Source organism: Botryllus schlosseri, chromosome 8 (genome assembly GCF_051294905.1).
Source record: "Botryllus schlosseri isolate E-star chromosome 8, Bs_hap1, whole genome shotgun sequence".
NCBI lineage: Eukaryota > Metazoa > Chordata > Ascidiacea > Stolidobranchia > Styelidae > Botryllus > Botryllus schlosseri.
In genome coordinates, this window is record NC_137243.1 from 6,379,546 (window position 1) to 6,406,764 (window position 27,219).

Genomic DNA, 27,219 nt, shown 5'->3' on the forward strand with positions numbered 1-27,219 from the left:
TGTCCCAGTCCTCAGCTGGGCACCGAGCTCGAAGGCGTTCGACCAGGCGATGGAGCTCATCCTGATGCTCCACGATCAGATGACCAAGTCCCTGAACCTTTGTGACGGTGGTGCTCAGCTCTGTGGCCATGCGCTCGAAAACGGTTAGTTGGATCCACTACTGCAGCGGAGGTGCACAGGCCGGACTTTTATCGTTTATAACCCCGAGCAGTTTGGTACGGTGTCTAGTCAACCAAGTGGTCATCTTCTTAGTTGACAACCAACATGTGTCTACAAACTTGGGGCACATACTTTTCTTTTCCTGGATCAAGTCCTGTTGCCGTTGGAGGTAGCCATTCAGTCCCATCATCGTGTGGACGAAGTTATTGTTGTAGAGGTGGCGGTATTCGGCCTGCGTCACAAGGTCCCGCCCGCACCACACTCGCACGATTTCATACCATTCCGCCTCTTCAACCCTTGTCGCCTCTGATCCTTCCAGTGAGTGGAAGTACTTTTAGTGTCTCGGAGACCCCCTCCCGCACACACATGCTGTTTTTGTGTGTGTTTGTGAGTTTCCTGGTTGTTTCAACAGTAATTACACTGATCTGACTCGTGCATTTCACTAAAAAACTTGAAAAAACATCATCCAAAAAAAGCTTATTTTTGGATGTTTTCAAATCTTATTTTTGGAGAATCTCCAGAAATAAAACCCAATATCCAAAAATAAACAGGCCTGTCCATAACTCATGTTATTGCTGCTCAGTAGGGCTCTTCAAAAATGACTTTTTTTCTCAAATCGTACTGGCTACTTGATAAAATTGTTAGATTACCTAATTTACGTTACGGGAAATAACACGTTTCCGAAGTCAAGATCATCCCACAACATTGTCACGAAGTGCAATGAAATCGGTATGATCGAAAAATACCGAAGTATCTTTATTGTGATGGATAACAGGCATTATGTTCTTTGTGGTGTCATAAAAGGTACATATTTCGTTGCAGTGGAATCAAAGTGACTTATGTCCAATTTATACATTTTGAGAAAATTGACTTCACGTAAAGTTTTCATCTTCTTTCAGCCATATATTGGCGTTGTGACGTCATAATAAGCGATACTCGGATCGAAGTGTAATTCGGCATTCAGAATCGAATCACTCAGGTACTCAATTTCGCCCAGCCCTACCTATTGGTCGCCCATGCATGGTGTTTAAGTACAGATAACTAGCTAGCACATGCGTAGAATAGTGGCTTGCTTACTAAGCAGTCAATTGTAGCTACGTTCATGCAATCACGCATCCGGAGTCCTGCAAATCGCCTATTCCGCCCTCGCTACTTGCCATTTCGCAGTGCCCGAGATAGATCTGAGAAGTAGGCCTCTTCACGCTCACGGGTAATGATGCAATCCAAACGAAGAGCAAATTTTCGCTTTAGACAGTGGCAAGAAATTTCCCTTGTAAATTACTAATCCTGCATTTAACTTGGTATCACGAGATGAATCTGATCTCTGAGCCTGATCTGCATTGTAAGCCTGGCAGCGTTTGCTTGCCGGGCACCGAATTTGCAATTCACTTCACGATGGACAGATGATGACGCACGCCTAAATTTATCTAATCCGATACTTGTGTAACGGCCATTCGTCACACCTGACAAAATCCAATTGATAAAATGGAACATCTGCGTCTGCCAATGTTAAACTATGAATCGCCAGGACCGTTAAAAATCGAGTACCAACCGATTCGCTGCAGATTTGGGCATCAAGCTTCGGGTCAAGTGATGCTTACTACGACGTTACACATAGTAAGAAACACAGGAAAGTTCAGTCGTTCATGTCTGTATTTTTCACGCGACCATAGATTAAAGCAGAGGCGGCCAACCCGTGGCCCTCGAGAAGGCTTTGAGTAGCCCGCCGAGTAATGAAATTAGTTATAATAGCAAAAAATAATTAACCAAAACCAAATAACAAAGATTTTAGGAGCTTGATCGCGAAATTTTGGATTTTGATGACTAAAATATCAGTTCCCACGCATTGGCGTAGCCATCAGGGGCCAGTCACATTTTCTTAGATCGTCGTTTATGACCATAAAGTACAATATTTCGCATATTATCCGAAATCTTCGATATTTATAAGTTCAAGCGCCGAATATCCCTGCCCTTGCCAAATGAGCATAGCGGTATATGCAGAGGCGACCCGCAATATATATGCAAGTGACGTGACATTATTATGACCGAATTCATTCATTAACAAGGAAAATTCGTGCGGATGTTCGCTGGCTCAGGTGACGTGTGGGTGACGTCACAGTGGTTGATGACAGTTACGTACATTTTGTTCAGGAGACGGTAAATTGTTTCACCTTCATGGAGTTGCAACGGACGACAATGGGCTGATTTAACATTCAAGTGGCCCACGCAATAGTCGCGGTTGCCCCCTGACTCTTCATGCCATAATTATTATGGATTTTCATGCGTAATATTTTAAGTATTATATATTTTTGCCGTTACCTAATCCGGTTTGCTCCTATCGGAAGACTAAAAAATGGTCATCAGCATTCAAGTGGCCCGCGCAGAAGTTCGTAAATATCATGTGGCCGTTTGGCCGACAAGGTTGGCCACCCCTGGAGTACAGCCTGTCAGTTATACACATCCCGATCTATGCTGATAAATGTAAATTACCAAGGTGATCATTTCGTGTAACACACCCTTATCAGCCGCTTGTTCTCGCAATTAGGTACACCAGCCAGGCAAAACCATGCGACAAATCAGTAGCGATAAATATAGTCTCATTCCCTCACGAACAAGGCAAGAAATTTGTATAAGGCCACTTTCCTACAATATAAACGCCCGTCGAGTACAGGCAAAACCACAGCGCACGGGCAGGTGACCAGAGGTGGTCAGTAACAGAGAACTCCTACTCAAGTATCTACTTAAGTGGGTTTGTTTCTACACAATGCTGACTAATTTTACCACCTCAGGGCACAGCCAAGCTGCGGGGAGTTCTCGCATCCTGACTTCAAATTTGACATTGCAAATGACATGCGATCCATGATGACGGAAAACATCGGCATTGTATGATTGCGAAAAATTCATGTCACCCACAAATTTTCATCGCATCCACGCTTTATCAGTTAAAAAAGAAATTTATGATCGTTATCTTGGCTGCGGTTGGAAAATCGGCGCACCGCTATCGATACCAACGCCAGTTTTTGGCAAGTCTTTATCGGCTACAAACTTCCGTTTCAGTTCGTCCGTGTAAAAGTCCAGCAAAGGCTTGCTGTCATGCAGGCCGCGCGCTTGTTCAATGTCCCACTGCTTTTTCATCGCCTCGAACAGCGAGAGACCCACCCATTCAGCGTCTTCCCTCTTCATCGCGTATTTCTTGTACCTGTCGTAAACCTTTTGCTGCTTCTCTGGGTCGTTGACGTACATCGCGGTGTCCTTGTCGAGGAGACGAAACAGCATCTCGCGCTTCAAGTTTGAGCCCAGCTTGGAACAGAGTTCGTATTCGGGAGTCTGCGTATACAATGCGACCAATTAGGAAAGGGGCCAAGGGCATTCCATAAATTGGATTCACATAACGCCTTACGATGTGAAAGGGTGAGCAATTGAAGGGATACTGCTCTCTACAAATAATATGTTCTCAAATTAAAATTGAATAATTCGAATCCAACGCCTTGCTAGCTGCCGATGATTCAAAAGTAACAAAAAGCTGCTGTCATCGTACCTTCAAAATGTAATGGTCGAAGCCGTAAGCTTCATCTATGAGTCGCAGAGTCCTCGGGGTCACCGTCGTCTCAATCCATCGTTCCAATACTTCACTCCAAAACGACTCGACTGATGTGCTTGGCATCCAATTACGCGGAGTCACTGGTTTTGACTGAAGGATGGCAACATATTGAAACATGTGATATTTGTAGTTTTTAAATTGAAGTTTTTGTCGCCGTTGACATCAATACAACAGAAACGCGCAATGTGCAGCACCCCAGAGAAATTGAGGCCGATAATGAAGTCCCAATTTTGAATAATGTGCCGCTGGCGAAATGGGTTTGTAATTTAGCATGGCCGGGTATGTTTGAGCTAAGCTAACGTGGACTAAGAGAATGGTTAAATAAAAACAGTAAAATCACTAAAACATACCTATCCTAACTTCGCACATCATTATATTTCATAAACTTTATTGAATGGTTATATTTTTAACGGCTATCACAATTATCCCTGGGCCATGCACGGAAATTACGTGTAGGAAGATATCGAAAAAATTTACATTCGGCCCGCCTATAAGAAATGTTGCACAGTGTACAATGCACACAGCTGCAATACAGCATTTACACATCTTAGGTTTACAAAAGAAAATCATTATTAGACAATTGCTGAATTATTTCCATGCATAAACCATGTAAAAATAGTGACATCAGCTAATCAAATGGTAAAGAGACTGCTTTATTGAGATCAGTAGTTACCTACTGCTGATGTCTGAGATTATAAAATAAATTTCGACCTGGTCCTGGCCATTTAGAATATTGCCAGGTATAATAGGCCATGCCAAAATATGCCGATTTCACCCGCCAATGAACAATGAACTGAAGATGATCTTACTTTTAATCCTCGAGCATGTCTCCATCCTCTGACAATTCCCTCCCCGCCGTACAGTCCGTTCTTCACTTCTTCCGGATATAGAACATTGATCGGAAAGTTTTTAACTGGGATTGGGTTGCCTTGTTCATCCTTGGTCCACAATCCTGTGAATGTAAACGGGAATCAACGGGCTAATTTCGTTAATTTCTTTGGTAAATCGTATTGTATCTTGCCTGACCACCAGATCGATTCAAGATTAGACAATAACAACATATTCGTGATTCACATTTACAAAGCAATTGAGTACGGTAGGCTGAACAAGAAAGAGTCTGCAAAGCTTCATTTTGTTTGCAAAATTGGAGATGACCTAGTTCAGTGGTTCCAAAAGTGGGCGATTTTGAGAGACGGGACAAGAAAAATAGTTGAAGTAGAAGTAGTATGCATACAAAACTACCGAAGTGGATACAAACTACATACATACTACATAAAATTAACAGGATAAGGCTCCTGATGAACTCTGGACCTTAAGGGGTGATAAAGATATATTGAACTTGATAAGGGAACGGCGATTCAATCAAATGTTAGCAACCACTACCCTAGTTTATTTTTTATTCGATTATATAGGCTTACCTAGTAAATTTACTTTCTTTCAATTTACTTATATCATAGATCAGATTGAAATTATTCAACAGCTGCTGCTATACTACAACTGACAATAGGATACCTTCATGTTGTGGTCTTTTTGTTCCTTTCATCGGGACTATATTGATTTGTGGTGGTTTTGTTTCATGCTGCTTTCTCCAATATTCTGGCAGTCTGCAAAAACAATTAAAATATTAATGATTTGAAGTTCATGACATGTGCGGTAGTCCAGTTTGAATCCCGGTACGTTTAGCGTAATATATTTAGTGTGCCAAGACGGTTCTTAGCGTCACACCTGTGTGTTGACAGTAGAATCTTTGGTGTGCACGAGACACCGATTCCATATTGGGCGGTAGTGAATTCAGACATTCAGTAACGCCAACAATTGCATTTTACCTCTAAAGTTCGTAAATGAATGCACTAACTTACCTTGAATAAATAGGGTATCGCAACCACGGTTTATCGAAGAAATGATTGCGTGGAATACCATGAGTAAGGAATCCAGCTTTGCCTTTGTAATTTGGCAAAGGGACCAGGCTCATTGGCGGTCTACAGATAATAGTCAGTTATTAATGGATTGGAAACAAATATTTCGCATTAAATCATCTTACCGTGGCATGATTTACCGTAATAACGCACTATTTGTCGTTCCAGTGGGTTTTAGAGCACTACGGTACGGTATTCAGATAAACAGATCTGAATTAAAATAGACAGTGTTGGTGATGCCACTGATGCGCATGAGATATATAAACATGTGAGAGTAAAGTTAAGTAGGCAGTTAACACTACAATAGTTATCAAACCAGGTAATCTCCGCAAATATCGATGATGATGCACAGACCATTATGGATAACTAATCCACATTCCACATCTACAGTAATTTTCACACAAGATGTCAATAAAATAAAATCCAATTAAGCCGGCCGGGTTTCCCCGGTTTTCCGTCACGCACAGTTAATCACGGATCGGTAGACAGAGAGAGATAGAAGAGACAGAGAGTTTCAGTATCAGTTTATTAATATTTTCATCATTTCAAAAGACCACAAAACTGCGATAAAATAAAAAGATACGAATGTGTCGAAACGACTTGGAGCAGGCCTAGGCGATGAAAAAAGAGGCATGCACACTGAATGAAAAGTAAAGCAGGTAATATAAAAGGCAAGCGACAAAAAGTGGGTGCTTGTTGCAGAAGGTGAGATCGATATGCTACGGAATATTCTACTTTATGGTCATATACGAAGATCTGAGATGATTGTGGATGGCCCCTGGTTACGCCAATGCATCAAATTTCGCGGTCAGGCTAATCATATTTTGGTTGGCCTTGCAATTTTACCTGATGTTATAACTATTTCGAGAACTACCTCGCAGGTGACACAAAACCTTCTCGCGGGCCACATTTTGCCTGCGGGGCACGGTTTGGCTGCCCCTGATCTGTATCGTTACTAATAACAGTGATTGATGATACGTACAAATCCTATAATCGTTGTACAAATATACAAAGATACCATTGAAAGCAATTGTCGTCATAATAGAGAAGTTGGAGTCGGAGTCGGAGTCGAAGTCAGGGTCATTTTAACAAACTCCGACTCCTACACCAGTCTGTATTTTTTTCCACGATTCCAACTCCGACTCCAGCCACTACAGTTTTCACGACTCCGACTCCATCAAGCGAAAATTAGCCAAATGCCGATTCCGACTCCACCGACTCCGACTCCACAGCCCTGTTGCCTCCTCCAGAATATGCAAACTTTGTTATCTCTGCCCCATACAGTATTTAGACAAATGCAATTTCAAATAATGTATTATCCGTGTAGTGCATAAAACTTTAATAAATATGTAATAATTGTATAAATACTTTCGTAAAACATGTAGTAGGAGCTTTCGGACGACCTGCAATACATATAGTAGACATATACGATATGGCATGGTTGAAACCCTCGAAATCGTCGCCTGTCAAACAGTGAAAGCACCTAGTTATGTATCACCGAAATGGAATTGATGTTCTGATGATCATGACCGCCGATCGTAACAATACTGCATGGCGTCAAATATAGTTTTTCGTCAAAGAAGCCATATTGCAGGGTTGTAACCAAGTCACAAGGTTCCGGGTCACGAGTCAATCTTACTTTTGTGGTTTTGACTCGAGTCAAGTCGAGTCATTTTCAATTCATCACCGAGTCGAGTCCGAGTCCAAGTCACCGCTTAAAGGGCCAAGTCCGAGTCATAGTATTATGACTCGAGTCCGAGTCCAAGTCACAGTATTGAAGTCATAACCCATGTTTTCAATCCCGCTGGCGTGATATCGAATTCCCTGCTTGCCAGACATGCTTATTTTGTCCGTATCAGAGTCTTGGCACGTGTTTATTTAGGCCAGAGGTCTCAAACACGCGGCCCGCGGGCCGCATGCGGCCCTCGAGAACATTTTGTGCGGCCCGCAAAGTCATTTTTCGATTTCAAGTATTCGACAATATTTTCTAGTGTCATATATCTTTATTTGATTTAGGAACTTAAAGTTCACTCTAAAACTACTTCAAAAACCTAAAATCTAAACAAACTTCACTATCACAACACTTCCTAAAATCTACCATTCTGTGGGATATCGCTATTACGTCACATTTCAGATTCATGATGACAAAACATGACCCGTTGATGATTCGTGACTGAAAATATTGATTTTGTTTAGTGCGACCTTTCGTTAAATTACTCGGTTTTGGATTGACTGAGTGATAAACTAATAATGACTCGATTTGAGCAGGGTCGAACGTTAAAATCAGAGGTCTTGCCTCTTGGAATAGTGACTTGGCAATCCTACGGACGCAAAAATCTATGAAACTGTCGTGAAATAAATAGTAATATAGCAAAAGCCAGTAGCTTGCGTTGCGTAGGGTATATAGAATAAAGAAATCTAATCAGGTCTGTTTGGAAACCATTTGCGTTCTGTGACCCCCGTGACGTAGATTTGGTGACATCCTGGATGTTGTTTGTTCTCTCTGTCCATGTTATTATCGGTGGCGAGTAAGGTAGTGGTACGCCCCACAGTTGTAACACCAATGGATTCTTCGACGATTAGTCATTTATATTCCAGGGGTCCGTGTACCCTTCGTGGTACAAAACACCACATCAGGGGGTACCATGATGCATTGTGGAAATTGGCCTATATGCTGTGGAATATTTTCTGGGCTAATTTATGCAACTGGAAAATATTCTTCGCGCTACGCGCGATTTTATGTGAATAGTCGTTCTGATTTTTATATAGGTCCCATCAGAAATTGTGTTGAAAATTGACAGCGATCACTGGAAATCTAATTGAAAGTACAGGGGGAACGATTGCTAAAACGGGTAAAAAACAATGTTATTACTATGGAACAATATTGATTATATTTAAGTTGTTATTGATCTGTTCCAATATTAATCGAATAAAACCTAACGCTGGTTTAATTTGACTTCGGCAATGACAGTAACAATAGCCTATACTTATCACGAGTATATCAGAAACCTCGATTAGGCTACACCGCTCATATGCTCTGATATCAGATCAATCTTTCGTGAATTCTAAAATATTCTACGTAAAATTGTGGCATTTCAAAGGTCCAATAGCTGCAATATTACAACCCGACAGCTTTTACGATATCATCATGCGTCCTCTCGCATGATGTATAAACTCATTATTTCTAAAAATTATGCCCGGCACAAAAACTATTTTTTCAAATATTTGAAAATGTGATTTTTTTTCGTGCCAAGCGTGAATAGTATAATAGTAAATTACATTTTCTCGATGATTGTGGAATGTCTGTCTGCAAGATGCCGTTAAATAAGGCCTAGTTGGATATTATAGATTGAATACCCCTATTTATTAATGCTGCGGCCCGCGGGTCATCACATTTTAGGAGATTGGCCCGCGAGCACATTTGAGTTTGAGACCTCTGATTTAGGCAGATTACGGACAGTTCCTGGCCTCATTTACTGATGCTACAAATAGACGGGACAGGCCGCGAGTATGATAAGTTTACTAATCTTAGAACTTAAAATCAAATATCTGTCTTGTCAGTCGGATACATCACAAATACAAGCATTCAGTTTTTATTACTAGCACATTGACGACAGCTCACAAATAGCTGATAGAGAGCCAAAGAATTCAAGTCTACATACTATTTGATGGAGAACCTACGAATTCACGTCTACATACCAGGTGATAGAGAATCAACAGATGCATGTTTATGTAGACTAGAGGTATATTCACCAGGCCAGCATGCTGTAAAAGCGTGCATGCAGCTATGTGCAGTGACAAAAGGTTTTCCCAATTGCATTACAGACTACATCGCAGTTACATCATTGGAGAAATAAGTGTACAATGAGGCTGTTAAAAAACATTTTTTTGAAATTTTCCGGCTACTTCTTAAAATTGTTAGATTGCCTAAAAAAACTCAAATTTGGCTCAATTCCAACCGGTAGAAAGCAATGCTATGAGAGAAAATTTTGGATTAATTACGAATCGACATTTTTGAATTTTACCGGCTACCTCATGATATTGTTAGATTGTGTGAAAATATGATTCATAGCAAATTTGGCTCAATTCCAACTATAGAAAGCGAAGTTATTAGAGTAGAATAATTTGGATTAAAAAAAAATAGTCGGCTTACTACTAGTATGTAATTATATTATATGAAAGAATTTCTCACTAAAAATACTCCATTAATTTACAAATCCAAAATTTTCTCCTCTCAGATCATTGATTCTACTTTTTAAAATTTGGCCTGATTCAGTGTTCTTTTAATGCAACATATCAATTTTATCAAGTAGCCACCCAGTAAGATAAAAAATAAGTTATTTTTGAACAGCCCTATTGTACAAGCATCACACAGCATTAGCCATTCATTATTACTCACGTGCACAATGCACATACCTAACAAAACGTCAAATGGACGGAGAGTATTGTGTGTTTTCACAGACTGCCGATCAAATCAATGATGAGTTACACTTCAAAAATACCAAAGTGGACAAGAGATCCTCAGATATATTAAAACTGCATGGCCTTAGAATAAATCCACATCTACTGAATACACATTCCACTGATGCACTAGATGCAGGAATTGACAAGCATTTTTGAACATCACTGAAGAGCATGGGATACTCATTATTTCTAGTCGCCCAAAAATACAAAGAATTATCGCCTTCAAATCTACACATGAGCTTATCAGTCTCTTCCAAGACCTTCACCATCTGAGTCATTGCATTGGCTCTAATTGAACTTTGCTTCGATTGTTTGCTTGTATAATTGAAAAGTCTTGACTACTTTGATTGCGGAGGATTTATTACCTCTTCATCACTGGATGATTTTGCACAATGCATTGCCAGTGTGCTATGTCTGTTGTTTTTATGGCGGCATATCTGATATCAGACGAGTGCAACGAAAGCAGTGGTGACAAATAGCGATGTCGGCAGAATTCGTCAGATGCGTTGATCTAGCCCAGGGGTCACCAACACGCGGCCCGCGGGCCGCATGCGGCCCGCCAGGTCATATTTTGCGGCCCGCGACATGATTTGAGATTTCGGAAGAAAGCTAAGAAAACATTTTGAAATTCTGAAATTGACGTGCAATGGCCCAAACACTGTCAATACCGAGACACCTAGAAAACTGCTTAGGGAAGTGGTTCTAAAACTGAGGGTACGTCCCCCATATGGGGTCGTGAAAGCATCTGAAGGGGCCGTGGAGCTGCGTTCAACTAAAAAAAAAAATTTGCGCTGGGCGCGATTTTCCTCGAATTTATAGTTATAGCTAGTGCTCTGTGTATAATCCGGAATTCATATTATAAAATTCTCTCGTCAACATTCATAACCTTCCATACCATCAAACTATACGTTCGGATAGCCAGCATTATGGATGCATTTTGTGATATGACGATAAGGGGGCGCGAAATTTTTTAGTATCATATAGTGGGGCATATCAAAAAAGGTTTGAGAACCACTGGCTTAGGGCTTTCCCACAAGATTAAGCTTCAAGTGGGGATGGTTTTTCAGCTAGTTACGTATCTCGCTAGTCCCAAAAAGCGTTTCTAGGTATCGTTCACAGCTCGCAGTTTGAAATAAAATGAAATTGATGACAGTGATACTCTGTTGTATTTTTATCCCTTGATTAAAATATTACTTTTTTGTGGTCACTATACCCATTGCCTATGTTCGGTAGAACAGCGTTGTACTGACGTAGAGTTTTAAAACGTGGTTGCCCCCTTTATATCGAAATTGAATTTATGCGGCCCGCGGCCGCTACGTCTAGCCATTACGATTCGCAAATTTCTTCATCTTCAAGTCATACAAAATAAGCCAAATCAGTGACTTTGGTCGAGTCATGCATAATGACTCGAGTACAAGTCGAGTCAATCCAAATATTGACTCGAGTCGAGTCGAGTCATTTTCCCATTTCAAAAAAAATGACTCGAGTCAAGTCGAGTCACAAAAAAAATCATGAGTCGAGTCATTACAACCCTGCCATATTGACCCTATATTTACAATTCCAGTCAGGGTTGTATTGAGTCGAGTCAAGACTTGACTCGAGTCCGACTCGAGTCGCGATTTTCTGATGAGTCGATTTGGAATCGAGTCATTGCGCATGACTCGAACCAAGTCATATGACTCGAGTCTCAGACGGCCAAGACCGACATTTCAGTGTATTTTCGAAGAATGGTAATTATAACCACACTGTTGATATTTCGCCTATTGGTATGCTGGTATACTTGAAAATGCGACAAGAAACTGTTAAAAGTGAGTGAAATTAGTATATTGTAAATGCGAACCATTCGATATCACCAAACAGAGTCATAAAAAGTGGTTTAAAGAAGACTTTAAATCGAAACTGAGCAGTCTACGCGACGACTTGGACCCGTACTGGAGTCATAATACCATGACTTGGATTCGACCCTCTGCTCGCTGACTTGGATTCGGACTTGACTCGAGTCACAACTATAACAGTGAGATTGACTTGTGACTCGGAGCCTTGTGACTTGGGTATGGATGTAATTATCATGGAATCGTATAACAATGCGAATCCACTGTGCTGTAACAATGGAAAAGATGCGACGTCGTGTTTTCAGAAAGGGTCATGTTTGTTTGCTTCAAATTGATTTTTGTTTTTATGCAACCCTTAATAATTAAATAGACGTATTGACGTGAAATGGCGATGAAACTAGCAATATTTTCAAATGCAACCCAGATATGAGAATATATACGGGTCGTTAGCTAGTAACATTGCTTTATTTCATATGGTTTGTATACGGGGATCACTCCTGTTTTATTCATATAACTTGTGTACTGTGTAGTTACCATATTCCCTCACGACGTTAAAAAGTGCGCCATTTAAAGACCGACGTGCTAGCTGATCAATTCTAGAATATACGAGATGCAATTAGATCGTTTTTCTGTGCAAAATTTCACAGCTAGAATTTCCATCGAATATACATGAACCTTAGCCTATACTGTCTGTTAATTTCTCAAATAACCAAGTCGCTGAGATAAACCACGAAGCGCATGAATTATTCGTTTATTAATCCGCTCCCCTCCATATCCAATATAATGTATTCATTCGCAGTCAGGCGTATAGACTGAGAGACAAGTCACCGGCCCGATGGAATGGAATCTATGGTATCTCAGCATCTCCACCAGCGCTCTATCCGAGGCATGGTATGGAAGTATATGGTATGGAATACGGAAATGTGTAAGGATGGTATGGTATGAAAGTTTCCCAAGTATGGTATGGAATCGTTTTTCCATACTAACATACTTTTCCGTACTTTAACAGTTTTTCCAAAACCATGAAAATTATCGTACTTTTGATTTGTTAAGTTGATTGCACGCCTCAAAAAATCGCTCACTGTCTATGTTCATATCTCAAATTGCAATTCATGACTCACCCACCCCAGTCGACCACTAATTTAAGACAAATATGCACAACGCGCATATGAATGAAATTAATATTAATGATAATTATTTCAATCTAAATATTATAAAAACCAATGATATTCGACCGCCGTCGTGATACAACTTGCATTTCGCTTATCGTAACTTCCACTCCGAGAACTAACAAGGAAGTTTTAAAATCGTAGACTACGAATGTATAGGCTACCCACCAGTTATATGAATATTTATATCTATATGTTGAACTTGGAAATAATTTTCTGCGCTTTGGTGGGATGATCATCACGCAATATCTATTGAAAATAACCATCATTGTAATTCAAAAATATGTAGCTTGTCTTGAAGCTACGTTACGATATGCCGGCCTCCAACGCGCATTGTACCTTCATGAAATCTGGTTATCTATGATAACAGAATGGATACCCTGCTGTTGGCTATTGAAGCTAATAAGTGTGAGGATTGTGAGAGATTAGCGAGGAAATTAGATATTTGATCCGGTGTCGCAAAATTATTGTAGCGATGTAAAATTTTATGCTAAGATATATTTTAATGCAGACGTTTGCAACCGGCGGTAAATTATGGGTTTCTGGTTGGAAATAGACATACTTGAAAAAGAATTCCTTACATTGTTAACCTCGTTTATTAAATATCTTTATAAAATTCAGATCGTAACTGTAATATTTCTCAGCTCATTTGGAATTCAGCAATTCGTATTATCAGTGCCATCGATTAGCGAGAATTGACTGGACACTGGACAGCGGTGAGCAATAGGGTGGTTCGAAAATAACCTTTTTTCCTGAATCTTGCAGGTTACTTGATTAAATCGTTAGGTTGCCTTAAAAAACGACGCACACCAAATTTGAATTCATTCCAACCAATATTCGCGGATTTCGTAGAGTTTGAAAATTTTGAATTTGCCTAAAAATGCAAAAAAAAATTTTTTTCAAATTTTCCTTCCAACCTTATGAAATTGTTGCGCTGTCTTCAAAAACGATGGAAAACAAATTTGACTCAATTCCAAGCTGCAGAAGCGGAGTTATTCAAGTTTTTTGATGATAATTCTGAGATGATCCACCAATCAAGGATAATCCCAGAATTATCAAAGAAAAACTGAAATAACTCCACTTCTACGGCTTCGAATTGAGTCAAATTTGTTTTGCATCGTTTTCGAAGACAGCGCAACAATTTCATGGGGTTGGCAAAAAAATTTGAAAAAATTTTTTTTTTGCATTTTTAGGCAAATTCAAAATTTTCAAACTCTACGAAATCCGCGAATATTGGTTGGAATGAATTCAAATTTGGTGTGCGTCGTTTTTTAAGGCAACCTAACGATTTAATCAAGTAACCTGCAAGATTCAGGAAAAAAGGTTATTTTTGAACCACCCTAGTGAGCAATCTTTCGTATAGGTTGTTATTCACTTGCATGCGAAATGGTGTTATTGAAATCTCCTAGTTCGTTATAACAGAGCTCATATGTACATGAATATGTATTCACGGGGGATCGCTAACTCACTAATTCTTAGCATAGCCGGACTCCTCACAGAATACAGATGAAAAGACATTTATTTATTTTCAAGTTATAGTAAAGCATGCGAAAGTGTAGCTTATGGCGGCTTAATATATCTAACATACGCATAAGTTCGTCAACACCAGGAAGTTTACCTGACCTATGCATTGTTCGGTATCATTGTATCATTGGTGCATCGTCATTGCTGTTTAAATGGATATAATTTCGTCCAGTATAATTAGAATATAAACGACGGAACTTTCCACACATAAAAAATAGAACATCTCTTGAGAGGTTGCGCAAGTTGCGAAAGTATGGGAAAAGTATCAAATATGGAATGGAAAATTATGAAGTATGGTACACGAAACGATTGGCGTGGATATGGAGTATGGAAATTTCCCATTCCATTCCATTCCATATCATACCATGCCCTGGCTTTATGTTGGCGACCAGTGTTTATTAGCGATATATAGGTCATTGATAATTGTAAAATGCACACACACGCTGTTTTGTGTAAAAAAAAGTTCTGTATTTATTACAATGCACAGTGAGCTCTACATAGTAAAGCACCGTCAAGTGTAGTTCGTTTCTTTATTGTTCAATTTTTCTGCGTTTTCATTTTTTATTTTATGGTGAATTATGGGAATAACTGAGATAGGGGTGCAGCTTGGGCTATGTATCTGTGGCATTCCGAAATAGATTTCCCGGCCTCTTTCTCTCTCGTCCTCGCTGCCGCCCTCTCTCGCTCTCGTTGTCACTCTCTCTCTCGCTCCCTCCCTCTCTCTCTCTCTCTCCCTCTCTGTATCTGTCCGTCAATGTCGCTACCAGAGGCTACCAACCTTTTTACACCGTGATCAATTTTTGATATTTTGATATCGTTAGAGGTACCATATTTTGGAATCGGGAAAGTTTGAGGACACTTTTACCAACCATAAAAGTTGGTTTAACGAAATTGAACAGCTTATTTTGAAATATTTACAGGAAAACTTGTGTTTACTAAAAATAAAGAAGAAAGTCATCGAACTAATTCGAATCCCGAATGAGCCGTTCGAACGTCCTCCTTCCCTATTTCGCGTTATTTATGCCGATTTTCAATTGACCCAGTCCATTACCCTAGCTGTAAAAGCTGTAAATAGGAGGACGAATTGTAAAATGGAGTACTTTTTGGCGTCCTCGGAGGACATTTCCAATTCCCTGAAAAACTAGGACGTATATCGTAACCCTATCTGATTATTCATGGTCTTTTGAGATTACGTCATGGCCATCAGGTTCAGGACCCCTGCTATAGACTCTGTAACGATGACTATATATGTATGTCGAATTTCACAATTTCATATCCATGATCACCTCGCGTCTGAAAGCGATCAACGACATTCGAAGAAATGGGGATGTTAAACCGGGACGTCACGTCCTGTTATAGCAGTAATAAAGTAACTTACTCATATACTAAGCCACTTCATTATCGTGCCTTGCAGGTATTCCTAAAAGCTTGTGTAATCTAGATCAGTGGTTCTCAACCTTTTTCACCTCGCGGACCGGTAAAATTTCGAAAAATACTTGACGGACCGGTGGAATTCCAAAAATTGAAATCAACCGAACGAGAGTATTTACAGTCTTTCGCGTCGTAGGCCATGTATGTAACCGACCACGCCAACTGGAATAATATTCCTCTCTTCGACAATATCGAGAGAAGAAGTGTTTCGAAGTGGAACCAAGAATCTTGTCGTGCTACCTTGCTCAATGCTTATTGCCAACAGCACCAGTCGTAGGCAACTCTTGCTACTACAGATACAATGCGCCGCACGAAAACACCTGACCACAGCTATACCTGGCCATCCACAAAACTGGGACCCAAAACCACTTCGTCACCCAACCCCCCCATAAAATGTTGGTCTTATTCCTTCTACAGTTGGATGGATTTTTTCACCAGTACTCGCGAACACATCCATTCTAGTTCGTCTATGCAGAGAGTATCTGTAGCCTAATCGCGCGAAGCGCGGAAATTTTTTATAATTCATGACCGAATCGGCCAATAATATTATTAATTGCGTATATATTGCTCTATTTTTTTAAATCCTTTCAGAATTATCAGATTTTCCGGTAGAGCTGAGTACGGCGTTGTCTTGGAAAATTTAGGACATGTCACTAACATTAAACATATTCGGCGGGCGTGTTGGAATAATTACTTTGTTGTATGTCATTATGTCATGACGTTCAGACTTGGACAACTAGAAAATTTTCGGCTTCTCCAAATTAGATTAGAATTGGATTACTGGCATTCGATCTAATTTAGTGAAATTAGACAACTAGAATTATCTAGTTGTCCGAGCATATACTTGAACAACTAGAAAATTTTCAGCTTTTCCAAATTAGATTAGAATTAGATTATTGGCATTTCGCTCTAATTTAGTGAAATTAGACTACTAGAATTACCTAGTTGTCCAAGTCTGATGACGTACTGTCTGTTATATATAGTGAATAGATATTGATATCGCCCAAGCGCACTAAACTAGAATACGCACACAATTCCAAATTAGTATTTCTTCACTGGAAAATAACTGTACTCTGTGAAATGGTATTTGTCTTGTTGGGTACAGATTGTCAGGACGGTGAAATTCTGCGCCAGCCATTTAGGTGCCTATGGACAATGTGACACATATCTATCGAAGTTTCGGTCAACAAAGGGCAGTCCTTTTCGGCCAAGGTGTTCTCTCTGCCGAATCTTTGGCACACTTTTCGGAGTCCTATGTTCGTCTAAATTTCATAATGTGTTGGTGCGTCGCAGCGCGGCAATGGCTGACGCTGGAATGCCTATTCCTATATATCATGCGTGTTTCGTGGGGGAAGGGCACCCAATAAGCAAGTCATTTAGTGAGACTAAATCGGGAAAAGCGCGGAATTGTTTTTTTAAAAGTTGGATGAAGTTTCAAAGAAATACTCTATAATTTATGTTCATTCACGAAATCACTTTGGGCCTCCTTCAATAGGCGGTTTGGGTGAGGTAGTTACGGTTCTGCACTAAATGAATAAATCGAAAACGAATGATCGTGCGGACTGCATGCGCGGTTTGGCGAGTCAGCTCGTACCTTTTGCATCTTGAAATCAAGGTATAAAATTGTAAAATACCTGGCGGACCGGCAGGAAGGTCGTCGCGGACCGGCACCGGTCCGCGGACCGGCGGTTGAGAACCACTGATCTAGATGCATGAAGATGATATCTAATGGGCTACAACAAATCTGATAATGGAATGAATAGTTAATATAAATTGGAAGACTCCTGTCAAAGCGAATTAACAATGCATGCAGGGCGAAAATACAAGTCTACACAACTGATCGAAATATAATTGTATGCGTGAGTTTAGAGTATTCATGAATTTTGAATTTGATATGTGCATTGATATTACGTTTCATTTTCTTGTTCCATTTCATAACAAGCGGTGTATAGTATACTTTCGTCTGCTTTAAATTGCTGAATTGAGATCCTTGCGTTTAAGCCTATTACCGCCAATCGCGATCATAATGCGACACATGCTGACACTTGGTCCCTCCCAAATTTTATTAGACTCCACTCTTGCGTCTGTGGTTTATAATTCTCTCCATCTGTAGAGAAATCACGTGGGCTACAGGACGGGCGATTTCACTAAATCATGGTGCGTCACTAATAATGGTCCGGTTATAAATTGACAGCACCGAGAGAAAATGAATGTTACGAAAACTACTGATGTTCATAGCTATTTCCACATGCTTTCGTTAGAGATCATTTCTCTTCCTGTCTGACGACAGATTTCAAGTTCGATTTAGCGCAGAAATGGCAGGTTCGAATGTACTCGTCTTTAATATATGGAGTTCTGAGGCAATATATGATGGTTATATAGAATGAGGTTTACTTTGGTTCTGTTCCTTCAAATTTTACAAATGAGTTTGAAAAATTGTTCGTCACATCGTAACCAGCGTTGCAAGCGTGATACGATTGTTGATATACAATGTTCTTTCCAATTCTATACTAGTTGCTGACGATTACCCCTGACGAGTGTCAGCCGAAAATATTCGGGTTCATTTCAATATGAATATACTATTCAATTGCAAGCGTAACTGTGAACTACAATTCAGAAGTCGCTAACAGCCTGTTGTTGGCTGTATATTGTCTCGTCTGCCCGCAAGCTATTGATATAATAATTCTTCTACCTAATTCGATGACATCATCGGGTCTAATTTCGCCAAGTACAAAGAGAAACGGCAAATAAGGGATCCTTCTAATAAATCGTATTGGTGAATCATGGAATCGTCGTTATACTCGAGAATTATGGCTATGTCAGCCGACTTCACTATAATTTACATCGCTGTTACGCCCTGTTCTTTTCGCTCTTCAGATATGAATAATATTCGTCGTCGACTTTTCATTAGGGGTGAGAAACGCGGTGTATTTGAATATAAAATGACTGTTTTCAAAGTTATAGTCCAAGACGCGAAAGATAGCGAGTGTATCGGTGGGGGGGGGGGCACGTAGATGCTGCATGTTGTCTGAAATGCGACCGCATACGAAGGAAGATGTATCGTGGGATTTATACAGCAAACGTGCACATTAATGGTTAAGCCAGTGGTTCTCAACCGGTGTGCCGCGGTACAGTGCCATTTACGTCTCGCAAGGGTGCCGCGAGACATTTTAAAATTTTATAGCAAATGATCAATAATCTAAATCGGGCCCGATGTGAGATTTGTACATTTGATCTGTGGGTGGCTTCTAGTAGAACTATTAATGTATTGCTGTCCTCGCGCGCGATACACGACCTGCCTGGAAATGCGTTTGACACCATTATACGCCTCTGTATTCATTGGTGGCGGTATTGGGCAGAGTTTATTGTCAAACAAATCCTATGGAATAGTACCTAAACGCAACCAGAAGTTTCAACGAGATCGCAGCAGGCCAGTTATGTGGTAGCATGGATAATAGCTGAAAATTCGAAACCTCTCACGGAAGCGTAGAAAGTTATTCTTCCGGCTTGCATTAGAATTGTAAAAAAATTGTTTGAGGCCAAAGCTGTGGAAGAATTGAAAAAAGTCCCATGCCAAAGGGTACCATTCGTTGGCATATTTGTGACGTGTCCGCAGATATGGAGGATGCAGTAACTCCTTCTTTGAAGCCGGCAAAAGCGTACTTGAGGGCTCCTTAAAGGTAGAAGTACTTCATCACAGACCACCTCTGTACGGTTGTGAGCGCGGCTAAGTATTCTGGTAGTTTGCAGGTGCGGTAAGCCAAAAAAGTCCAGAACCGTTGTGCTAGTGTGCCGCGAACTAGTGAATCACGATAATATTGTTTTTGTCCATCCATTTATTGAGCATAACGATTAAGTTGCCATTATGGCATGGTGGCTGAATCCTGATTTCTGAACATTTTATTTCTTTTTCTGTTTTTTCTTTCCTTTTTGTTTTCCCCCGTCATCGTCGTCTGCACCGATTGGTCTGTTGAAGGCTTTGCGAGGAATAGCCAGATAGTGTGAGGTCGTCCAACCCCTGTCAAATGGAGCAGACTTGCTGTGTTGAAGCGCAATATCATTTGAACCCATAAAACTGTGGGAAGCTCGCCGGGCAACGTTTTTTTAATCGGCATTGGTGACGGATGCCCAGGCGAGCCGAAAATGATATTATATTGTCCGTGAAAAGGGGAAGTACCAATTTTGACAGCTCTGCAGGAGTTGACAGCGAAATGCTGTCATGTAGGTTTCAAATCTAAAGAACATAAAAAATGTATGCATGATCGATCGATTACAAAGCGAAGAAATAAACGGAAGAAGCAGACACCCGACAAATCTCAAACTCTTGGGTTATACAATGGAACCTTTCGAGCGTCTCATAGCATTATAATTCTAAAACACTATAAATGCAACTTTTTACTGCAAGTTTTGGTAAAATTAAATGCAACTTTCTCACGATTTCAGTGAAACAAACACTTGCCCTACTAATGACACTACAAATAGCTGCAATTCTCGAAATATGTTTCGTTATCCTGATACCGGGCTGGTTCGCTCCGTTGTTATGATAATTTCCCTCATAAAAGTAATGCAACCATATCGCAATACTACTTTTTACTTTACAGAATCCTCAAAACTGTTAAGGAGAAATGGAAGTAGTTTGAGTAGTCAAATAAAGTAGAAGAACTTCGTTAGTGAACGCCTCTGGAGATAAGATATCGTCATATAGTAAAATAAAATATAAAACCATTTATACTTTAGGTAAATGTCTATTGGTAATGGTTGCGACTTTCTCTTGGTATTTATTCACAGGAGCGAAAACCGTCGCATCCCCAGTATCATTTACCTGCTTATCATCTGAGACGTATCTAACGCAAGGGCCTCGCGGTGCATCTCCTTCCAATAGGCTGCTTTACGATCCTTCTCTTCAGCAGTCTCTGGGGCTCGACATTCTTCAGTTGCTATTTTATATAGACGTAGATGTAAATCATGTAACTGGAATTATACTATACATGGTCCCCGATACATAATTAATAATTGTCAATCATGGCAAACATTTCTCCGCGTCAAACCAACATGATGCAACGCGATAGCATCTATATGCTACCTCGTGCTTACCAGAGCTTCTTTCGGTAGTTACGTTGGATATTTCGGGAGACTCATTTGCATTTTTCTGGCCTGACCTGCTCTTTGGCATACCTATAGTACAGGCGGGCTTTCTTCTTCCTAAATAGAATACTATGTGACCCTAACACTAACGAAAAATTAGGTGAGACTAACATCAATTCATCTTCAAACCGAAAGTGACATTAACAACACTTAGTTTATGGAAGGAATTCTAATCGACATTGTTACATCACAATAGACGCGTCTACCATCAAAGATATACATGATGGTGTGAAATTGCTTGGGTTAATCCCGTGAAGTGTATCAGAATATATCCGATGATGGGGTGAATTTCTTCCACTTTGAGTTTTCGTTTACAAGTCGATCTCGTGTGGCGTATGACCGAATACGCGAATAATGTTGAAAAATGTTTAATTTAGTGTGTTCCATGAAATTTGCCCATCAAGTCGTGGTTAGGATATTCGGAATCTCATCCATACGAAGATAACATGCTCCTTCTAATCAGATAAATGCCGTGAACTTTGCATATCAATATTTCAAGTGATTTCGAAGAAGCCAAATATCTAAGTGCACATCCATAAATACATATAGGGCCATCTAAAAACGATTACTCCATCGATTTTGGCTTTCTTTTTCGAACGTGTGATTTGAACAGAAAATTGCTAGGGACGAATCTTTGATAAAGAAAAGGAGATCGAGCATAACTTACGCGAGAATTTCCCGGGAGACGAATTTGACTCCGATTGAAACATTACAAAGTTCGTAGGAAAGGCAATGTCAGATATATATATATATAAGCCCGCGTCATATCCGACTATTTTGAAACGCTATATAACTTTCAGACGCTGATAATTATCTGGATACATTTACGTCTTATAGCAAAATATGCGCCGTAATCCGCATATTACTGCAGATAAGAGAACCTTTAGTCTATTACTGTTATAGTCTAATCCGGTAATACAGTGGGGAGACATTCATTAAAATGAGTAGTATATGTGAAATTACACCTGCAAATCGATCAAAATGTCAATAAAAGGTGCCTCGTATACTATCGCTAGTTTTGAGTAGTTCAAATCTCTGAATAGATTCTTGGAAGTACAGAACCTCAATATACAGTTAAAAAAGTATATTCTTATTGATACGATTGTTGATATACAATGCTATTTCCAGTTTTCTACTAGTTGCTAACCATTACCCCTGACGAGTGTCAGCCGAAAATATTCGAGCTTATTTCAATGACAACATACTTTTCCATTCTCAAATCGTTTACTGTCGCATTAGCACTAGCATGGAAGTATGCAAAGTCGGTTTTGGGTACATAAACACAGCGTTGTAACCAGGGGAGCGATCTTGACATCCAAGCTTCGACATGGCTCTTTCGAGTAAAAGGCCGTTTGATGCGATAAAGAACCTATAGATTACTTATATATGAGAGAGGGACGGTCTTACGGCTTCTCCCGTGTTTGGGACTGCCGCAGCAGATCGGTGCTGCTCAGTGATCCACTCTATGATGCGGCTGAATTTGTTGCCACGGTTACCGCACCTACCGCAGGCCTTGTTCAAATTGGTAAGTGCCAAAACCGCGAGTTTCAAAACAACGAGCGAGTGTCAAGACCGTGACTTTGAATATGCCGAGGCATTGAAAACAGCGGAAAGGCTGAGTTCAAAAACATTGTTAAACTTTTTTGGACAGGTGTGTCTGATCAAGCCCGTGAATCACCGTTATCCTAAGTAGGCCTATAGCCGACAATTCTATAATAGATTTCGCAAAAGCTTTGGTTGCAACAAGTGGGAAGTGGGAAGTGGGAAGTTATTAGTTCATCACTGAATATTGAAGGTCTATATTTTGGCAGACAGGCTTCATCGCTGACATTCACTCAAACGTGCCAGAATTTCATTGATATGACCATATTGGCTGTTCTATCATCAAACTAAATTGTGGAGCCTGCAGAGTGTAGAGTGTGGATCGTGGTTGCATGTACTGTATGCAGCAGAAATGTACGCTTTATTGCGAAAAAGAGACTGTTCAATCGCTTTATGAACAGCATGTTCATAACATTGTTGGTGATATAGATTGTAAGATGCACGTTAGCGAAGTGTAAGTTGTAAGAGATTGAATAGGAAAAATCGTATAAAACGGGTCCCGATGAAGTTCTACAGACACAATGAATGTTACTAGAAGATAGATATCGAAACGTCATTTATAACTGAGGATAGAATATGTAATCAGATTGTCGGAACGTATTGATATAATCATTGAGATTATCACGGAGCTTAAAATCCTAGCCACTGCGTATTGTACTGAGGTCGGTTGAAAATCATATTCTATTACTGCTAGATTAGTTTAAGATCGTTTCGGACACTGCAACGACTATTTACAACAACTATTTTCAACTTTGTATTGACAAAACATTAATTTATTGGGTTCATCGCACCGGCGCTTACAATCTTAAATACGTATCGTAGGTCTGCTTTCACATATCGGCTTTAGATAATTCCGAATCGCATAATATGATCAATGACCGTGCATTTTCACAGTCAAATTATTGTTTACTCTTAAAAATAATCCATGAAAATAATCGGGATCACAGTTCTTCTGCTTTGCGTCGCCGCGTATTCGAGAGGACAAAGCATACAACAGCTTAGATCTATGTTCACCGTCGGGAAACTGCGCATAGTCTGTTCGCGCGGACTTCCGTTCCGTTACCGGGTTCTTGAGCTGGAATGCTGCAAGACATACAAGCGTTTGATGGAGAAGTACTGGAAAAACGGTGACAGATATCTGTCTGAACATCTGGAATTTCTGCGGACCTGGAGATGTCCGGAGTTCGCGGAAGAGTGCGACGATAGGCGCTACGCGTTCAATGAGTTCACGTCGCTGGTGTACGAACGCTTCTGTAACAGTTCGGAGTTGTCAGCAAGATGTAACGGCGTTATAAGAGACCTTGTTGATATCGACTATACCGGATCGACCACTCCACAGGCAATGATTGCAAATTCATCTAATCAACAATCATCATCACCAGATATCAATGCTACACTATGGGATGGAAAGCTAACTCAATTAAGTCAAGATTTATTCGCTGGTAGCGACTTAAGTAAACCCTGTGTACAAGTGGCGATGCTGGATTCGAACGGAGGAGGTTTCGGCTCATATCAGGAAATTATGTCACCGTCGGTGCCGTTTTGCTCGGTGATTTGGTGCGGATTCTCGCGGGCAATCGTGGAAAGAGGGGTGTCTCTACACAGCTGCATGCCGACAAAGTGAATATTATTATAATACTATTAGTGAATAGTTTAGTATATGTACTGGGAGAGCGAATGCTTTTTGATTAATCATTTTTTACCATAACGAGGCAACTGCGTCATGTATTGACCAGTTTGACACCACAGTACAAGATCAGTAATGTCGTTGAGTCCCTAGTTGAAACTCTTTCAACTAAAAGGTCTTTCAGATTATCTTCAGCAGAATCGATAAAAGAGAGACTTATTGGCAGAGCATGTTGGTATTAAGCATTTCTGGGAATTATTTTAATTAATCACGAAACTCAAAGATCGATAACACATGTATCGTGACGGTAGACAACTTTTTTGACTAAAACAGCCAACATTTCTTCCGTCCACAAGTGGGCAGTAGCAAATAACATAGATAGCTACGGACCAGACGACGGGAATTTCAAAACGAAATATCCGTTCAGTACACACAGACAGCTAGGCAAAATTTGGGTTAACATTCGTCCGTACGACAAATAATAGAAAATAGACATCATTTTCTGTTCACTGTGCAATTTGTGTGTATGCATAGTCACGCACAGTAGATCCACGAACCAAACTAACTTATTTTATAACTTTCAGCTGCCGGGTCAACGTAATCATAACAGTGGCCGTGACTGTCATTTTATCGCTGACCATCATTATTTCCAACCTCTTGGTGATTCTGTTCTTCGCCAAGATAGTGTCGATCAAGAACGCTCAATCGATCTACAAAATTTCCATGGCTACCGCCGACCTTCTGACCGGGCTTATATCCATGCCATCTGTGGCGGCCACACTTTTCCTTTCAACACGGCAAAACTTGGCCCTGGCTCCAGATTACAAGCTGAAGTTGCCAGAATTTTCGAATCAATTCGTCAAGTGGGGTAAGGCGCCGATGCCAGGGAGGGATGGTATCTCAGTTCGCCATCCGACACGACTATCTCTGGATCAGGCTTACATTCAAGTTATCGCGTGTGTTACCGCCATATCCATCCTTGCATCTGTCTATACTTTGGCCGGCGCCAGCATCGACAGGTTGTGGGCCGTGCATTTTCCTCTTCATTACAAATCCTTTAACACTAAAAAAGTCGCGACGCGACTAGTGCTGTCGATTTGGGCGCTCACGATTTTGATTGCGCTTTTGCCGTTTATGAACATCGGCCTGAAATACGCGCCGCTTTCCGCCGCACTAGTCTTGATGTCAGGAGCGAACGTGCACGTCGTGTATATATGCGTGTTGGTAGTTCCGCTTATTGTCGTTTGGACTGCAAATATAGTTTTGTACTTCTCAGTTCGCAAACAAACGAAGCAAAGGTATAAAATTACTGAACGTGGGATCAACAATAAAAGAAACGGGGGAAAAAACGAACTGCAGCTCGCGAAGACTCTGCTGTTAATGGTCGGAGTATTCACAATATGCGTCCTGCCGATAGTGATATTGTCGTTATTGTCAATGACTTATTCGGACGAGTTGAACCCCGCTAATTTGTCCACGTTTCAATTGTCTAAAGTCTTACTTTTCAATTCCCTTGACTACGTTTTTGTGATCATACTGTTCTGCAACAGCTTGTGGAACGTATTTATTTACTCGGCCCGCAACAAGGAATTCAGGAAAGCGATGAAGAGCCTTCTCCCCGGACTGTGCCCGTGCGGAGAAGAATCACGTAACACGGAGTTCAATTCTACTTCGGATAAAAACCAGTCAAATATTCAGACAAATATGACGACTTTGCCATTAGCAACTAGGATTCACAGCGAAGCAGGAACTTGTTATGAGGGCTAATCTTGTGTCGATAGTCATTTTTTGCTTTAAATTTGGAGCTGAATTTGGAGTTTGGGAATCTGAAACGTACTTATCTTTGCCGCATGCATATATAAATGTAAAAAAACAGTTGAATAACATAGTTCCATACACAGAAGTTCACAAGCATATGTCTCGCACTTTTGTGTCTTCGCGTGAATACACTTGGTATCAGCCGCTGTCATACGCATATATAGTTTTCTTTATTTCCCTTCAATATTTTTATTCTATTGATTTTGTGTTTATATATATATGTATACAATTTAATTGTATTATTGGTCCAAGTCTGTGGTATTGCATTACGATACATCCGTATCGTATAGTCTACATAAATATGACTTAATTATTGAGTGCTTCATCGAACATCGATCGAGCTACATCTTTGAGAGCGGGTTTACAATACCTAACTAATGACAATAACACTCTCAGTGGCCTTGATCATACCAATCGTACGCAATGTGAATGCTCTCTAAACATGCATCATTTTTCTCACTGAACGCTGGACAGCTGCATTCGTTACGTTGTAATTACGTCCGATATGATTGGTATGTGGGCTTATCGATAATCAAGGTACATGCGGCTATTACCGCATCAATTAAAGGTCAGGCTCAAATTCTTCAGCAATATTTGGGGAGATACGGCTGTATGAGTACTGAATCCCAGCTTGTATGAGTGTCAAGTCAGATCTGTAATCTGTGTAGCTGTATTGGCGTAGGGGACGTTCCCCCCAAAAAACATTTGAACCTGCTTCACACAATCAATGTTAAATGTGATACCGTTTTAGCAAAACGTGCATGTCGGATGGTGGTTATGTTGGCACATATAAATTGCGAACATATTTCGATCAATCGCTTCAAAATTTAGTGTCAGAAATTGTCTGATTAAATGTTTAAAACTGAGTTATGAATGAAATGGATGTTGCATAGCAGTCAAAGTTGACGCTGGTATACACTGGTTTACAATA

The 27,219-nt window shown here is 40.3% G+C and overlaps 3 protein-coding genes across 5 annotated transcripts; 1 reads left to right on the forward strand and 2 right to left on the reverse strand.

Annotated features, from left to right (window-relative positions):
• Nucleotides 1-3,040: 3,040 nt before the first annotated feature.
• On the reverse strand, nucleotides 3,041-5,944 carry LOC145445299 (large ribosomal subunit protein bL28m-like). Its single transcript, XM_080323482.1, has 6 exons — nucleotides 5,802-5,944; nucleotides 5,620-5,739; nucleotides 5,273-5,364; nucleotides 4,570-4,712; nucleotides 3,698-3,850; nucleotides 3,041-3,486 (listed from the first exon to the last, which is right to left on the reverse strand). Exons 1-6 carry the CDS (start codon nucleotides 5,807-5,809, stop codon nucleotides 3,124-3,126), a joined length of 879 nt encoding a protein of 292 aa, XP_080179608.1. The 5' UTR covers nucleotides 5,810-5,944; the 3' UTR covers nucleotides 3,041-3,123.
• A 12,228-nt stretch (nucleotides 5,945-18,172) lies between these two features.
• Nucleotides 18,173-21,389, reverse strand: LOC145444931 (uncharacterized). 3 transcript variants are annotated; one of them, XM_080322994.1, is made up of 3 exons: nucleotides 21,191-21,389; nucleotides 20,919-21,033; nucleotides 18,173-18,203 (listed from the first exon to the last, which is right to left on the reverse strand). In XM_080322994.1, the coding sequence occupies exons 1-3, from the start codon at nucleotides 21,267-21,269 to the stop codon at nucleotides 18,188-18,190; spliced, it is 210 nt and encodes a 69-aa protein (XP_080179120.1). In that variant the 5' UTR covers nucleotides 21,270-21,389; the 3' UTR covers nucleotides 18,173-18,187. The 3 variants fall into 3 exon arrangements, with proteins under 3 accessions (XP_080179120.1, XP_080179118.1, XP_080179119.1); XM_080322992.1 differs by lacking the exon at nucleotides 18,173-18,203 and adding an exon at nucleotides 19,915-20,114 and having other exon boundaries at nucleotides 21,191-21,388; XM_080322993.1 differs by lacking the exon at nucleotides 18,173-18,203 and adding an exon at nucleotides 20,074-20,330.
• A 923-nt stretch (nucleotides 21,390-22,312) lies between these two features.
• Nucleotides 22,313-26,528, forward strand: LOC145444930 (uncharacterized). The gene is made up of 2 exons (XM_080322991.1): nucleotides 22,313-24,463; nucleotides 25,055-26,528. Exons 1-2 carry the CDS (start codon nucleotides 23,769-23,771, stop codon nucleotides 26,235-26,237), a joined length of 1,878 nt encoding a protein of 625 aa, XP_080179117.1. The 5' UTR covers nucleotides 22,313-23,768; the 3' UTR covers nucleotides 26,238-26,528.
• Nucleotides 26,529-27,219: the final 691 nt, after the last annotated feature.